This window comes from Cynoglossus semilaevis, chromosome 12, assembly GCF_000523025.1.
Source record: "Cynoglossus semilaevis isolate Cse_v1.0 chromosome 12, Cse_v1.0, whole genome shotgun sequence".
NCBI lineage: Eukaryota > Metazoa > Chordata > Actinopteri > Pleuronectiformes > Cynoglossidae > Cynoglossus > Cynoglossus semilaevis.
In genome coordinates this window covers 900709-915109 of record NC_024318.1, presented here as the reverse complement: position 1 = coordinate 915109, position 14401 = coordinate 900709, and the positions used below count along the sequence as shown (strand labels likewise).

At 44.3% G+C, this 14401-nt stretch overlaps 3 protein-coding genes across 9 annotated transcripts in view; 2 read left to right on the top strand and 1 right to left on the bottom strand.

The window, feature by feature from the left end:
- The window catches only part of srbd1 (S1 RNA binding domain 1), a 52464-nt gene extending 46277 nt beyond the window's left edge, over positions 1 to 6187 (bottom strand). For 3 of the 4 annotated variants that reach the window (XM_008321339.3, XM_017037523.2, XM_017037524.2), the window contains exons 1-9: positions 6032 to 6187; positions 5449 to 5513; positions 4654 to 4987; positions 4315 to 4551; positions 3463 to 3629; positions 3215 to 3332; positions 2971 to 3109; positions 2611 to 2707; positions 2222 to 2411 (exon numbers count right to left, since the gene is read on the bottom strand). In XM_008321339.3, the coding sequence (XP_008319561.1) occupies positions 2222 to 2411; positions 2611 to 2707; positions 2971 to 3109; positions 3215 to 3332; positions 3463 to 3629; positions 4315 to 4551; positions 4654 to 4987; positions 5449 to 5513 (1347 nt within the window). In that variant the 5' untranslated portion in view covers positions 6032 to 6187. The remainder of the gene's footprint in view (positions 1 to 2221; positions 2412 to 2610; positions 2708 to 2970; positions 3110 to 3214; positions 3333 to 3462; positions 3630 to 4314; positions 4552 to 4653; positions 4988 to 5448; positions 5514 to 6031) is intronic. The other variant, XM_008321336.3, reaches the window with a different exon arrangement.
- Positions 6188 to 6848: 661 nt separating this feature from the next.
- On the top strand, positions 6849 to 9403 carry LOC103386906 (uncharacterized). Of its 3 annotated transcripts, XR_001760797.2 has the most exons (9): positions 6849 to 7094; positions 7187 to 7314; positions 7744 to 7916; positions 8076 to 8146; positions 8295 to 8325; positions 8539 to 8745; positions 8847 to 8895; positions 8995 to 9166; positions 9248 to 9403. XR_001760797.2 is itself a non-coding variant. In XM_017037004.2 (8 exons), exons 1-7 carry the CDS (start codon positions 6864 to 6866, stop codon positions 8888 to 8890), a joined length of 885 nt encoding a protein of 294 aa, XP_016892493.1. In that variant the 5' UTR covers positions 6849 to 6863; the 3' UTR covers positions 8891 to 8895; positions 8999 to 9152. The 3 variants fall into 3 exon arrangements, 2 of the variants coding, with proteins under 2 accessions (XP_016892493.1, XP_024916391.1); XM_017037004.2 differs by lacking the exon at positions 9248 to 9403 and having other exon boundaries at positions 8999 to 9152; XM_025060623.1 differs by lacking the exon at positions 9248 to 9403 and having other exon boundaries at positions 8847 to 9152.
- Positions 9404 to 9603: 200 nt separating this feature from the next.
- Positions 9604 to 14305, top strand: cfap36 (cilia and flagella associated protein 36). Of its 2 annotated transcripts, XM_008321332.3 has the most exons (11): positions 9604 to 10145; positions 10627 to 10691; positions 10769 to 10870; positions 11413 to 11527; positions 11641 to 11728; positions 12128 to 12269; positions 12677 to 12800; positions 12920 to 13074; positions 13368 to 13547; positions 13738 to 13815; positions 14206 to 14299. In XM_008321332.3, exons 1-11 carry the CDS (start codon positions 10040 to 10042, stop codon positions 14287 to 14289), a joined length of 1239 nt encoding a protein of 412 aa, XP_008319554.1. In that variant the 5' UTR covers positions 9604 to 10039; the 3' UTR covers positions 14290 to 14299. The 2 variants fall into 2 exon arrangements, with proteins under 2 accessions (XP_008319554.1, XP_008319555.1); XM_008321333.3 differs by lacking the exon at positions 13738 to 13815 and having other exon boundaries at positions 14206 to 14305.
- Positions 14306 to 14401: the final 96 nt, after the last annotated feature.

Sequence of the window (14401 nt, the reverse complement as noted above, 5' to 3'; positions counted from 1 at the left end):
GATGATGGAATAAAATAAAAGAACATGGTCACAGAACAGCCCCCCCCCCCCCGAAAGTAGCCCCCCCGACAGTGTTCAATAGTACATTTATTCATTTACTACTGAATTAGATGATGGCTATTTCCACTTAGTTAGACCATTGTTTCCCAAAGACTGGGTCGTGACCCTCAGGTGGGTCGCACCTTTTTTTCCCAGGCATTTACGAATAATGTCTATTGACTTGGGTTGCGAAGGTTTGTGACTTTTTAAAATATGGATTCCGCAGAAAAAAAAGTGTGGGAAACAATGAGAGCAGGAGTATACTGTACACACAGTACTTCAAATAGTTTCACTACTTCTTCTTTGCGGTGTTTTCCTTTCAAAGTATTTGACGTAAAGGAAAAGAACAAGAACATCATTCTCAACATGGACATGTTTGGGGAGTTTCCCCCGTCACTGTGCCAGGAAACTGGCTCTGTGGCTGCCTGGCTGAAGAGCAGCCTGGCAGCCAGAGGAGGAAGGCTGCACAACAGGCTGGATACGGTAAAAGTACACACCGGCCTACAGCGCGTACACAGTACTTCATAGGGACAGCAGTTGAATGAAGTTCAAATTCAGCACACACAACAGTGGAGTGAACATCTGTGGTTTGAAATGTTCCAGGATGGTCCTGGAAGGTTTGGAAACACCTCCTGGAACATTCCTGAAGTGTCTCATGGATTTTAATCCGTCACAGAAAGAATCCTAAACATCCATCCTTTCCTACGCCTTAGTCCTCGTCTGTGAGGAGCTGGAGCCTGAACATCCTGGACAGGTCTCCAGTCCACCAGAGGGTCACACACACACACACACACACACACACAGACATCCATACACTCTCATTGACTGTGGAGGAAACTAGGTGTTAAAACACACCTGGTGGGGGGTGGGGTGGAGAAGGGGGTGAGGGGGTGCCATTGTTGTTGAAGCAAAGAAATGATGAAAAAAAAAAAAATCTCTCCCTTCACTAATCAGACAAGTGTGTGTGTTCACACACACATGCCTCCTGTCAGAAGACATCTCACACCTGCTCCTCCTCCTTCTGCCAACACGACAACAGAAAAGGTTCAGTTTAGCCTGGATCTGACAGTTAACAGGGTCACGGCAGCCCCCCAGGACTGACACTGAGTGACAAAGGACAGTCATCGAATTAAAGAGCTCACCACGAGAGGGGGAGGTGGGGGAGGAAAGGAGAGGAAGAGGAAGAGGAAAGGAAAGGAAAGGAGAGGTGAGGAGAGGAGAGACAGGGGGAGATAAGTGGTAGAGGCAACTCATCGTCACTTGCCTGTTCACTTTCTCCCTCCCTTCACTGCCCCCGCCCCCCCACCACTGAGTCCGCCCCTGGGCTCAGCAGCAGTGACTGTCACTACATGAGAGCACCTGTCAATCAAACTGTCCTCGTCCAGTGGCGTGTCAGCAGGGGACATGTCACATATGTTCAGAGGAGAGACCAAGAGACTGTGTGACTTTCTGACGTGTGTGTGTGTGTGTGTGTTTGTGTGTAAGAGAGAGAGCGAGGGAGGGAAAGGGAGGGAGAGAGAGATTGTTTGACTGTGGGGCAGAGAGCGATGGCCACAGAGTGTGATGTGGTACAGATGAGAACTGTGGCGACACATGAGGCCCTGGACCAGCTCTGAGTAAAGCACCAGTCACTGGAGGGACAGTGGGTGGTGAGGGGGTCGGGGGGGGGCACGGCCGATTCTAACTGTGACTGACATGGGGAGGGTTCAGGGAAGTGAAGTAGAAATGCTACAAACAGGAACAGATGTGTGTGTGTGTGTTTCTCAGTCAGACAGAAATACAGTTAAACTATTTGTTAATAATTACAGAAATATTTACCAACATGACTCATGTGTAATCCTTAATGAAAGGGTAGAGATGGACCGTCCAGTGGTGGTCGGTCAGCAAGTCAAAATTGTTTGTTTTGTTATTTGTTTAAAAGGAACCATGACCTCATCCATTCACCAAGAACATCAGCTGTTGAACTGAAGAACCTGTGACTTCATTTTCAGAAATCGGACCTGACTAAAGTTAGATTAGTTGTTGGATCTCTAGTAAAACACATTTGCTTGGTACCAGAACATTCTCCTTTAGACTGAGAGTCTCAGTCTTCTCAACAGCGTTCCTGACCGGCTTCACAGAGTGAAGAACAACACTGAGCTCTCACACACGTTCTGTCCACCGACACGAGAGGAGGACGCACCTGGTGAGGCTGGATGCGTTGGACGTTGCAGCTGAAGTTGAAGTAAAGGTGGAACTTGTCAATGTCCACGTGTTTCTGCTGCTTTTTGGTCCCCGTTTTTTTGTCACTGGGAACATTCTGCCTCTGCACCTTGTCCTTCTGAGCTGATTTGGACAGAGACGACTGGATGGTGACGCAACTGTTCTCACAGCTGACGGACAACAGAAGAAGACAAAGACCACAATGAGCCACAAATACTGTTGTCAAGTCTGTGTGGACCACGGTCTGTGTGGACCACAGCAGTACAGCAAGAGAGACGAGAACAAACTTTAAAACAATCCATTCTCTGAAGGGATGGACTCACATCATACTGTGTGTGTGTCGGTGTGTGTGTGTGTGTGTGTTCTTACAGTGCTTTCACATAGGTGAGGGTCTCAGGATCTTTTGCGATCATATCAGCCAAAATGTGTTCCACCCCTATGGCCACCTCCTCCACTGATGTCAGACCTGTCAATGATACAAAGGTGGAACAAACATTGAAGACTTCTGTTTTCATTATCCATTATGGTTTTACTCTGAAAAACAGATAATAATCCCCTCATTATTATTTTTATTTTTATTAAATAACATCACCACGACTTCATTTTTAATGGCCTGATGTTAATAAACATGTGGTTCATGTTGAGAAGATGGACACAGCCCTATCAGCTTTGGACTTCTGTTCAGACAGGAAACACCAGAGGTTCTCAGGTCACGTGTTCAAGCCTCACCTGAAGTATCAGGTTTGACCCATGCCCTCAAGTCCAGTGACTCTGGGGAGTTCATCAGTGAAATAGCGGCTCCTTCAAGTCCAAGGGCTTTGGCTTTGCGAGCCTTGGTCAGTTTACTGCCTTTTTTGTAGGGAGAGTACTAGAAGACCAGAGGGGAGCCAGGTGACAGAGGCTGTTTAATGACATGTTCATGTGCTCCTTAAAGTTCAAGTGTAAATGAAGGGCAATTAAATAAGGCTCTGACCACATGATCCAGCTCATCAGCTGACCGACAGCTCCTGAGGTTTTGCTCCAAATCAGTGGTCAACACTCCATCCTTCTTCAGGGTCTGGATAACTGACTGGGTTTTTTTAGCCACAGTGCTGCAGCAGAACACACACGTATACAACTGGTCAAGTAGTACACAGTGTCACTGCCTCAAACATGGACCATTAGTGCCATCTGGTGGCCGTTGTCTAAAATTAAACCACAGTTCATTCTTCTGTTTCCTACCAGAGTTCTTCATACACCAGCTGAACGTCACGCACTGCATCAGCGTCCATGTGATTAATCATCTCTTTACGGTAGCGAACCATGAACGGCACCGTGTTTTCTTCACGAATCAGAGTGATGACATTAGAACAAACCCACGTTTCCACACACGTCAGTCTGGACAACACCTGCAGAAGAAGAGAGATGAAGAAAACAAACAACCTTTTCACACTGCACGTCACCATTGATCTGATCTGATTAAAAGTCAAACTGCTCTGGTCTGATTGACCTGGTTAACTGTTAACATATGAAACAACAGAAGAAGAGGAAAAAATAGGAGCTGAAAAGAGTTCCCTTCTTTTCAGGAACTCTGGAAAACACTGTTGGTGTCTGTGGAACAAGTTCTTCCCATGTTTTGTTTCAACACCTGAATGTCACCTAATCTACGTAGGGACCTGACCTCTGGGTTTAAAAGTGGGTCACAATCGACGTTTTTAAGAGCACGCTGCCACCTACTGTACTAGAGTGTGTTGTGTCATGGTATGACCAGTGACACAGTCCACTCCTTACACCTTGATAAATGATTCATATTTTATTATGTAAACAAACAATAAAGTAATTTAGTTTCATTTTTCATCGTGCATGTGTTAGTCTGCTCTGTTTTAAAAGAATCTCGTTGGTAATATATCATCAACATACAAACCCTCACTACAAATCTAAGACGTCATTATATATTTTATATTCCTTATAAATGCATTTTTGAAAAATATTAATTAATAACCATATTAATTTTGAAAAAAAACATGATTCAATTTGAAAGGGTAAATTAGCACTGGGTTGTATGTGGAACAACAGTGATCGGTCCAACAGTACCTGGACCAGGTTCCAGTTCATCTGAAGCTCATTCCTCAGAGCATGTGACTCTGATGACGCTGCAGTGGTTGGTTTCCCCTGACACGTGCCAGCAGTCTTCTGTTTCTTCAGGCAGGGCTCGTCGAATGTGAAATCTTCCTCCTTCATTTCCTCTTTCTTTGCTGTCAATCCAGTCTGGGACGTCCCCTCACCTGCCCATGTGTCTGCCTGAACTTCTGCTGCCATGAAAGAGAGCCTCTGTGATGTAGGAGAAGAACAGGAACAAGAACAGAGCACACTGTGACGTCAGAGGGCCTTTCTATAGAAGTGGGAGATTAGTAATGTGTACAAAGTTTTCACCTCATTTTTCACTCTGGTCTCTGAGGCACTTCCCTCAGGGATCTTTCCGTCAAGATCATCACTTTGTGTCACTTTTTCCTCTGCTCCTCTCCTTTCACGGATCTCCTCATCAGTGGTCTCCGTCTTTCCCATGGCTGCAGATTTGCCCGGTCCTTTCGGGTCCTCGGCCACCTTGGAAAGGTTTGGCTGGTTTGTCTTTGTCGTTCTTTTGGTAACAGGCTTCTTAGCCCCTCCTGCAGGGGCAACAGCAGCTTTGCTTGTTGCTTTAGATTTGGGTGCTGGTGGAATCCATTCTTCACTGTCTTCATCACTGCTAATAATCTGGATACAGGACCTGGTGTGGAAAACCAGGCAATTATCTCTGCAGCTGGTGCAAAATTGGTCTATGTTCACATAACCATATATAAGTCAGCACACTTAGCCATCGACAACCTTTAATGAAGGCCTGGAAGGTTATTGGATGATCAATCTCTCATTTGAATGCAATAATAACTTATGACTATGCCCTTGTGCCTTGTGGTCCATTTATTTATATCAGATGGGATAGTTTGTAATCTACAGAAGTTAGCTTCAGTTAGCAGTTGTGACCAGAAATCTTTTAACATTTTCAATTAAGTGGAAAGATTTCTTTTTCTTTTCGTTTTTCATAAACGTACATTGCATACATGTTTATTGTTGTCTATAAATCATTATCACTAACTTTCCTGGACTTAACCACCTTAAAACATGTAGTTTGTAACTGTAGTTAGTATTATTAACAGGTCTTCAATGAATGACGTAATGAATGGTTCTTACGTGTCAGACTCCGAGTCCACGTCTATGATAACTTTGCAGGTTTTGGATCGAGGTCTTCGCATCATCTGTCAGGAAATATGTTTGACCATCAACATCAAAATAAGTCAGAACTGTACAATTGAAAGTAATATAGTTGGTTGTCCTCAAAAAGTAATGATGGACAGTTTGGAGACAAATAACCTATCTAAGAGACCGGATGAAGATGAAGCCGCAATAAGTTCATGCGTTTTTTTTTAAAAAAAAGAAACTTAAATATATAAAACAACAGAAACAACCGGTTAGCTTTACGGCGCTAGCATTACTTTCACCACAGCAACGATAACGCCGTCTAAATGCCTTCTCCTAAATATACAAGTACTCAAACAGACAACGTAAGCTTTTGTCAAAGTGAACTCAAGCAGATACATTTCATTTTTTCTATGACGCCACACACATTTTCAACCACTTGTTAGCTTTTCATACGGCCACGTTAGCCACTTTTAAATTTGCCGCTTTACGCTCACGCTAACCGAGCTAACGAGGCTACAAGGCTGCGAGGATGAGATATTGGTTTGTGTCAGTACTTCCTGTCTCACAATTTCACCTTTTCCGCTGCACGACTTGTACTTTAACGTCGTCAGAAATCTTCCAATTATTTGCAAATTTAGTTTTGTTCCCTATCCACGAGTGTCACAGGTGAAACGTTTCTTCCGGCAACAGTTTGCATTCAGCCAACGAAAGCGGCGTAACTTTTTAAAGGGGCAGCAGCGCCTTTCAAAACATGACGTCCCTCGTGACGTTTAGAGTAACGATTTTTATTTTTCAACAGAATGAAAGGAAAAATTTCAAAAATGTTAATTATTTACATTTACAAACTCCTCTCTATTATATAGGGCGCTTTGAATACTATACTACAATTTATTATAAATCTATTATTTTTTACAAGTTTTGTTACAATGTTTTGCTTAAAAACAAATTATTTTATAGACCAAAAAGTACACAATTGATAGAAAAAGTACTTAGGGAAAACTATGTGTCAGATTCAGTTATATGTCTATTTACATTTGTATGTACAACATTCCCAAAAAAAAAAGCTCTACGACACTGGACATTATTATCAGTTAATTTTTGTATGTACAACATTCCCAAAAAAAAACGCTCTACGACACTGGACATTATTATTGGACAGTTAATTCACTACATTTAAACCGAGTGGCTATATAAAGAAAGAAAGAACATTACAAACATTGTAAAACAAATTTTACATTGTAAATTAATTTTACTTGTTTGTGTAAATAAATTTGTGTTTGTGTCCAAAATCAAGTTCAGTCAAATAAAAAGTTAACTTTAACCTTCTTTTGAATAATTCTATATACTGATAAAAAAAACTGTATTAATCCAACAGTAGTTTAAATGTCAGAAGAAATGACTAAAGAATGATCTTTACATTAGTTCCTAATGCTTGTAAAATTCCCTGTATACTGCCCTTGGTAACTGATGACACAACAGCGTTAACAGCCAATCAGAAAACCAAACGAAAACAAATACAGTCAGATTCCAGTTTAGTGTGGGGTTTTCCACACCCACAGCTTTCAGTTCCTCCTGTGTCTAGTCGACCTTACAGCTGCAACCAGTTCTGTGTCACTGTGGCACCGACTTTCACTGCAGTAAGTCAAACCTACTGAAGGAGGAGGGATTTCTGAGTGGGAATTATTCTGAGTTTTTACTACCTTTATGACTGTGTTGATGTGGATTTCAGGTTTTCGGTTCTTTGTCAAACCTTGGTACTTTGGTTGTGAAGATGACAGAGGCAGACCCCCAGACCCAGACTCTGATCCAGGCTCAGAGCCAGGAAACAGCAATCAATGTAGGAGCTCCAGAGCACAGGTAAGAACTCTGGAACTGATGTCTCTGGTTAAGTTGTTTAATTCTGATGGTAGAGTCAGTGACAGTCAGTGACAGTCAGTGGTCTGGGGCTTTAAAACACAATAATATAGCCAAATAAAGTGCGTTTAAACCTGGAAGATGAAGTGAGAGTGAAAATCAGGACATGTGACTCAACATGAAGCGTCACATTCATACCTGGAATAGCAGCTTGACTCTGATCCAGGTACTGGTCTGTGTGTAGTTTCAGCCTCACCTCTGTCACAGCGTCAGTGTCAGATATTAAATGTCAGATTTTTACTGTTTTTCAGTAACAGTGATTTCATTTTTCAGTCACGGCGTCAGTGAAACAGATTCACTTTCACATTCTACAGTGAGATAGGAGAAGATTCAGTCCTTACATCTGTTTAATTCTTTTTTCCTCTGCTGCAGTGGGCGCTCCACTCGTGCCTATAAGGTTGCAGGTGTGACTCTGTTGGCCTGTACCCTGATCCTGAGCCAGGCTTTATTGGCCTACTTCCTCTTCAGTCAGAAAGATGACATCAAATCTCTGAAGGACCAGAACAACAAGCTGAGTGTAGAGCTGAGCAAGCCCAGATCTGCTGGTGAGTAAAGATCACACGGTCACGCTGTCCAGGTTGGTACCGTCCAATCAGGAGGAAGGACGACGGTCCGTCAGCAGTGATCTGAACATGAACATGTTCTGATTAGAACCTCAGAGGTTCTGGGGTGTTGTCTCAGCAGTTCTGCTTCTCTGTCCGCAGGTCCTGGTACAATGCAGATTCCCAAATCCATGAACATCCTGCCCACACTGTTGGAGACCTCTGGTGATGAGGTGAGGAAATGAAATGATCACGTGACTGTGAAACAGAAAGAACATTCCTGATTTATTGTTTTTTTAAACTACGGCCACCGATGATATCGGACCGTTTACCTAGAGCTGCCTTATGTTGTAATTATTTTTGAATGATTTTGTTTTACAGGAGGATTCCACAGGAGGCCCAGTCAAACCAGGTAGTTCTGCTGTCTGTCCTTGATAGAGCTGTTGTCATAGAACCAGAGGATTGTGGGAAGTTTCCTTCATACGTAGAGAGAATTTTCTGGTTTTTTGTATTTATTCCTGATCCTGGTCCAGGGTCATTTCAGTTTTTCCATCACAGACGTCTGTAGCGTCTGTTGATCGGAGTGAACGGTTGGACTTCACAGATGTCTCCTCCTCTGTCCCAGGTCCTCTGACCCAGTGTCAGCAGGAGGCTGCTGGTTTGAAGCCCGTGCAGGTCCCGGGTTTTTACCCTAACTGTGACGAGCAGGGTCTGTACCAGAGCCAGCAGTGCTACATGGAGCAGTGCTGGTGTGTGGATCCGGCCAGTGGGCAGCAGATTCCTGGGACCCTCGGCACTGGGCCAGTCATGTGTACCACAGCTGTTCACGCTGGTGAGACGGAAGAACTGATCAGAAAGTCCGACTGAAAAAAACAAAAACAAAACAGGGTTTTCACTACTATGGTGTTTTGATTTGTGTGTGTGTGTGTGCAGGTGGCATGGAGAGACTCCTGTCTGTTCCAGATGTTACTGAATAACAGTGGTGAGTGTCACTGTGAAATCCAGCAACATACATCAGCCTCTGTTTTATAAAAACCACTCATTGACGTCATTTTCTTCTCTGTTTTATCGTTCCTCTCAGACAGCGATCAGCCAATGCTCGTCCTCCTTATCAATATATAAATATATCCTGATTTATCACCTAATCAAACCAGGTCTTTCTGACGTCTTTATATTGCTTCAGCCAAAGATGAAAATCTCTTGTTGGTATTTAATAAATTGGTCTATTTTATTGGAGAATTGAAAGAGTAATTCTCTTGTTGGTATTTAATAAATTGGTCTGTTTTATTGGAGAATTGAAAGATTTTTTTTAAATTATTTTTATTTTTTGGTAGTGCTGTGATGGACTAGTTAATGAATCAGTGTGTGATAACCATCATTTCTAGGTATGAAAATATTGAATATTGTTTTACGCTGTGTGGAGACGATAAGGAGGAAAACTGCAGTTGTATTTTACTGACAGCTATCAGAGCAATAAAAAATTAAACATATTTTAATGTTTTTTTGTTGTTAAATTCTTTCATAAAAGTCACCTTAACAATAACCTGAGAAGGACTGCTGTGATTGGCTGTTACCGTGTCACATGATGATAATAGTTTATTCATGTTGTTTATACTCGGTTGATTTTGACCTCGTTACTGAAGAACTAATCTACAAGACAGACCATTAAAACAAATGCATTTTTTAAAAAATGTTCTCTTTTTTACACTTTTAAGTGTGTGAAGTAAATTAAAAAAAATTTACTTAAATCTCGTGATCTGTCATGGTTGATCTGTCAGAGCTTCCTGCCTGTCAGCTCTGAGAGGTAACTTGTAACTTTTTTTGTGTGTGTGTGGCGTTTAAGAACCAGGCTCGGGCTGTAGCTGAGTTACGTCACAGTTGCCGTAGTAACAGATTAAGCGTCATCACTCTCACTTGTGTGTGTGTCGATGTCATGTCCGAGCTCCTGCTCTTGCTGCTGCTCCACACACAGCAGTGATCAACAAATGTCTCTTCCCGTCTGCGGGGACCGCGTGAGTCCGTGTGCGTGTTCGTACGAACCTGAGGTGCAGCCCAGACTCTGCCGCTGCCGCCGCCGCTGCTGCAGTGACTGTTGTTGTCGTTAAGCTGGTGTAGCTGTAGCCGTCATGGCTGAGGAGGACAGTGAATGGATCATTGAGAGCATCGTGGGATTCCTCGGAAGTCCGGAGTGGCTCATCCCTGTCATGGATTTTGTGGAAAACAAATGCACAGGTTAAACAACCCTGAATATTTATTTTTTTATCTTTAAACGTCACCGTAGTTTTCCAGGATTTTACACAACACTGCTAGCACGGAGGCTAGGCTAACGCTAACTTGTTATTGTGTCCGTTTCTTCTTCAAATCTACCGCCTTCAAAACCAAACACGTGAATGTTTTCCACCGTTGTTTTTGTGTTTATTACTAACTTATCACGAGTTATTAATAACGTATTAGAGGTTAATCACGTGACCTAGAGCAGTTTCATGACTTTGTCTTGAAACACTTTTAGAGACAATCTCATTCACACTAATGCTCTGTTTAGAGTGAATAATTAACCTGACCTTCATTCTGGATGTCTTTGGGCTGAGGAGGAAACTGGAGAAACACACACACAGGACGATCATTAATTATGGTTGATTAGTTGACCAGTGTTATGAGTGCTGTGCCCCCCCCCCCCACTTCACTAACAGCATTGCTGTGGCCTTGGTTTCAGTTTTCGACGATGAAGATGAGAACAAGTTGTCCTACACAGACGTCCATCAGCAGTACAAGACCTTGGTGAGTACAGGGGTCAGAGCCCAGTCCAGACCCAGGTCCTCAGGTCCTCCAACGTATCCACACCTCTGTGTCTGCAGGTGGAGAAGCTGCTGGAGAACTACATGCAGGAGGTCGGCATCAGTGAGCAACAGTTTCTGGACGCGTGCACTTCTCCTTTCGCCAAGTCCAAAAGTCTGCAGGTAGAAACCTTTCACAGCCGCGTTCCTCCTGACACTTCAGCTACAACAACATGAAAGAGTGACCATGACGGGATTCACACCCACAACCCTGAGGTTTACCCGTTACCTGTGTTTGCCCCCCCCCCGCACCCAATAACCCCGCCACCCCCTCCTCACTCTGACACTGCTATTACACATTAAAATATCAGATGATCAGTCTGATCAGGGACTGACGTCTACCGCGCACAAAATAAAATAAAAAAACTTTAAAATGTCAATAATTTATTATTATTATTTTTTAGAATTTCCCAAATATGGGTTAAGGAAGCGAACCTGGGTCTGGAAGGTTTCAGGTTCGACTCCACCAGCTGCCAAGTTACCACTGCCCCCTGCTGTGAGCGCTCACTGGGACATGTAGCGGTTGTTGATCAGGAGGACCAGCTCTGGGCTTGATCACAGTGACTCCTAGATGACATGAACGTGTGTCATGGACAAAGGTCAAAGGTGAAATGTGGGTTTTCAGACCTGACCTTGTTCCTGACCCAGACCATTTCTGTGTCCAGTCTGTGTTTCAGCCCGTCCTCGCTACAGACGACTTCCAGATGTTCCGTTCCCTGATGGCGCAGAAGAACATGGAGCTGCAGCTCCAGGCCCTGAGGCTCATCAAGGAGAGAAATGGTACCGACAACCACACACCTGTGATCTGTTTCCTGTCGTTGCCCAGCCCAGTGTGATGTTGGCTACAGTTTCTCCTTGTGTGATGGTGTTGTGTGGTGTGGCGTGGTCTTCAGGTGAACTTCCAGAGTGTCTGACGGACGGCGTGGATGTGATGACTGAGATGCAGCAGCAGGAGATGAAGATCCTGCAGGAGGTTCTGCAGTGAGTCCTGTGGTTCCCCCTCATCTTCTCAGTTCTCTACCTTCACTAATGGGATTCACCTGTTAACAAGTGGAGCAAACACACACACACACATAAACAGTTAATCTTCTTAGGCTGCAGCTACTGCAGGAGGAACAAACTGAGAACAACAGTCAACTGTGGAACCACTTCATTAGTTTCAGAACGAACAAACAGTCTGGAGACCTCATCTGTCAGATTTCCCATGGTGCCGTGTGCTTATGCCATCACTCCGTTTGTTTACATCTAGCAGCTCGGGGCAGCTTCTTTTTATATCATATTAAATACATATTTAATGGGGAGGGGGGTGGGGGGGGGTCATTTGCCACTTACAAACGTTCTACTCTGTGGTACTGGACACTTTTCTCTGTGTGACCTTAGAAAGTCCAAGGAGGAGTACGAGGAGGAAATGTCCAGGAGACTGATGTCGGGGGAGGATGTCGGTTCCACCTCCAGTGTCTGCTCCACTCACCCGACAGAGGGGAGGGCAGAATCCAATAAAAGCCCTGATCACACTGCCAAGGTAAAGTATTACTTCCTGTTTGCTGCCAGTGAGGCCATCCTCAGGTGAACCTGACGGGGGAGGGGGGTGGACCAGAACCGTGGTCTTAATGATGTGGTGGTCCTTCATATGGGGGTATTTAATGATGGGGGGGGGGCAGTAGTAACAGTGACGATCAAATCACATCACAAACAAACAGAATCTGTTACAGCTGTTGTTGTTGTTGTTTTAGAACTGTTTATTTTTAAAAAATATCAGAAAAGATGATCACCAGTACTGTTACTGTTACTGTTACTGCTAACACTGACTCACCTGCCCTTCTTATCTGCCCCTCTAGAGGGAACAGTTCAACCTCTGTTGTCTGTTCTGTTCTCTCCCCACTGAATACTGTAGAACGTTCTCTTCTTCCTCTGTCCCTCTCCCCGTAGCCCCCTCTCTCCCTCCAGGTCAACGACAGTGCTGACACAGTAGAGGAGAGGGTGAGAAGTGAACCAGGAAGTGGCCGTGAGGAGGTTTCATCTAAGAGCCAGGAGTCACCCAAACTCAGCCCAGGTGAACCAGAACAACCACCTGTGTCTCGACAGGTTCTAGTCAGTGTTCATGTTTTTTTCCTTGGTGAAAACAAACATTTGAATCACACTCTCTGTGGTCATCTGATCACACCTGTTCAGTGGTCAGCAGCAGCAGTATGGAGTCCAGAGTCCTTCCAGCTGTGACAGCGCCACTGAAGTCCAGCCAGCCAATCAGCAGCAGCATCAGTCAGGCTGCAGCAGAAACATGCCTGGAGGAGGCCCGCAGAGAGGCCGGCTTCTCCAAACCATTCACTGTGAGACTCAGCTCCATGTTCTCCTCCTGCTGATCAGGGTGACACACACACACACACATCAGGCAGCGTTGACATGACAACATCAGTGTTCTACCACATCTATATCAGTCAGTTATCATTCAGGAAGTGATGTTCTTATGAGGAGCAGTGTTTCCTGATACATACAGTATACACATACGTAATTATGTATCTATATATATATATGGAAATATACACTTACATACGTAATTATGTATCTATATATATATGCAAATTTACACTTAGATGTATACATACTCTCCTCTGGGCTTCAGGAGTTATCAGTGTCACAGCAGGAGCAGCTCCAGCAGAGGGCAGCATATCTTCGTCAGCAGCGAGACAAGCTCCACGCGCTGAAGAAAGAACAGCAGAGAACCAAACAGAACAGCTCAGCGGGAGAGGCTCCGCCCACTCTCACTGCAGCACCAACCAAATCCCCGGTGAACACAGTACAGGTGAGTTTACCTGAGAGGTGGAGGAAAGAAGAGAAAAGGGTCAAAGGTCAGGTTGATGCAGCAGACTCCTGCAGGCACAGAAAAGGACAACTTCGTACCATGATCCAGTTTGACTCTGGTTTTATTCTCTGTCCCTCCTGATTCACCTGGTTCTTTTTTCTTTTTTTTTTACCTGCTGTGGTGAGAGCAGACAGTGGAGCAGACTCAGAGGAACGGAGTCAGTACTACTACTCCTCACCCTCTCCCTGTTACCTCCCCCAAACAAAAGGTGATCACCAGCTGTGAACACAGTCAGAGACAGTTGCCGTGCTGCCGTGTGTAGTCATCATGTGATCGATGAAGTCGTTCTGTAGACAGTAGGGATGAAACCATACAACGGTTCAGTTTGTTGTTCACCATACGATTTAATCACGATTCGTTTTTAACAAACTGAGCTCCAGATAAACTCTGACCAATTCCAATGTGTTGATATTTTTTTAAAACTGATTCACGATGCATGGTTACATCCCTGGTAGAAAGACACTGACGTCAGAGCTCTGCTCTTTCCTGTAGTTTAGTCTCAGCTGTGTGGTGTTCAGTGAGTTCCTGTCTCACCTCTGTGGACGCCCTCTGCTGGCAGGTTCCGGTGTGGACTGACTGCTGTGCTCTCTTCATACAGGAGATATCTGCAGAGGAGAGGAAGAAGCTGCAGAAGAGGAAACACCTGGCTGACAAACTGAAGGAAGAGGTGATCAGGAAGTAACGCACCTGGTTCTTTTTTCGCCTCCTCTTAGCTCAACGCCTCCTCTTCTTTGATTTGGGAATCACGGCTGAGGCTACCTTTAGCGCCTCCTTCATGCAGAACAGTCACTGTA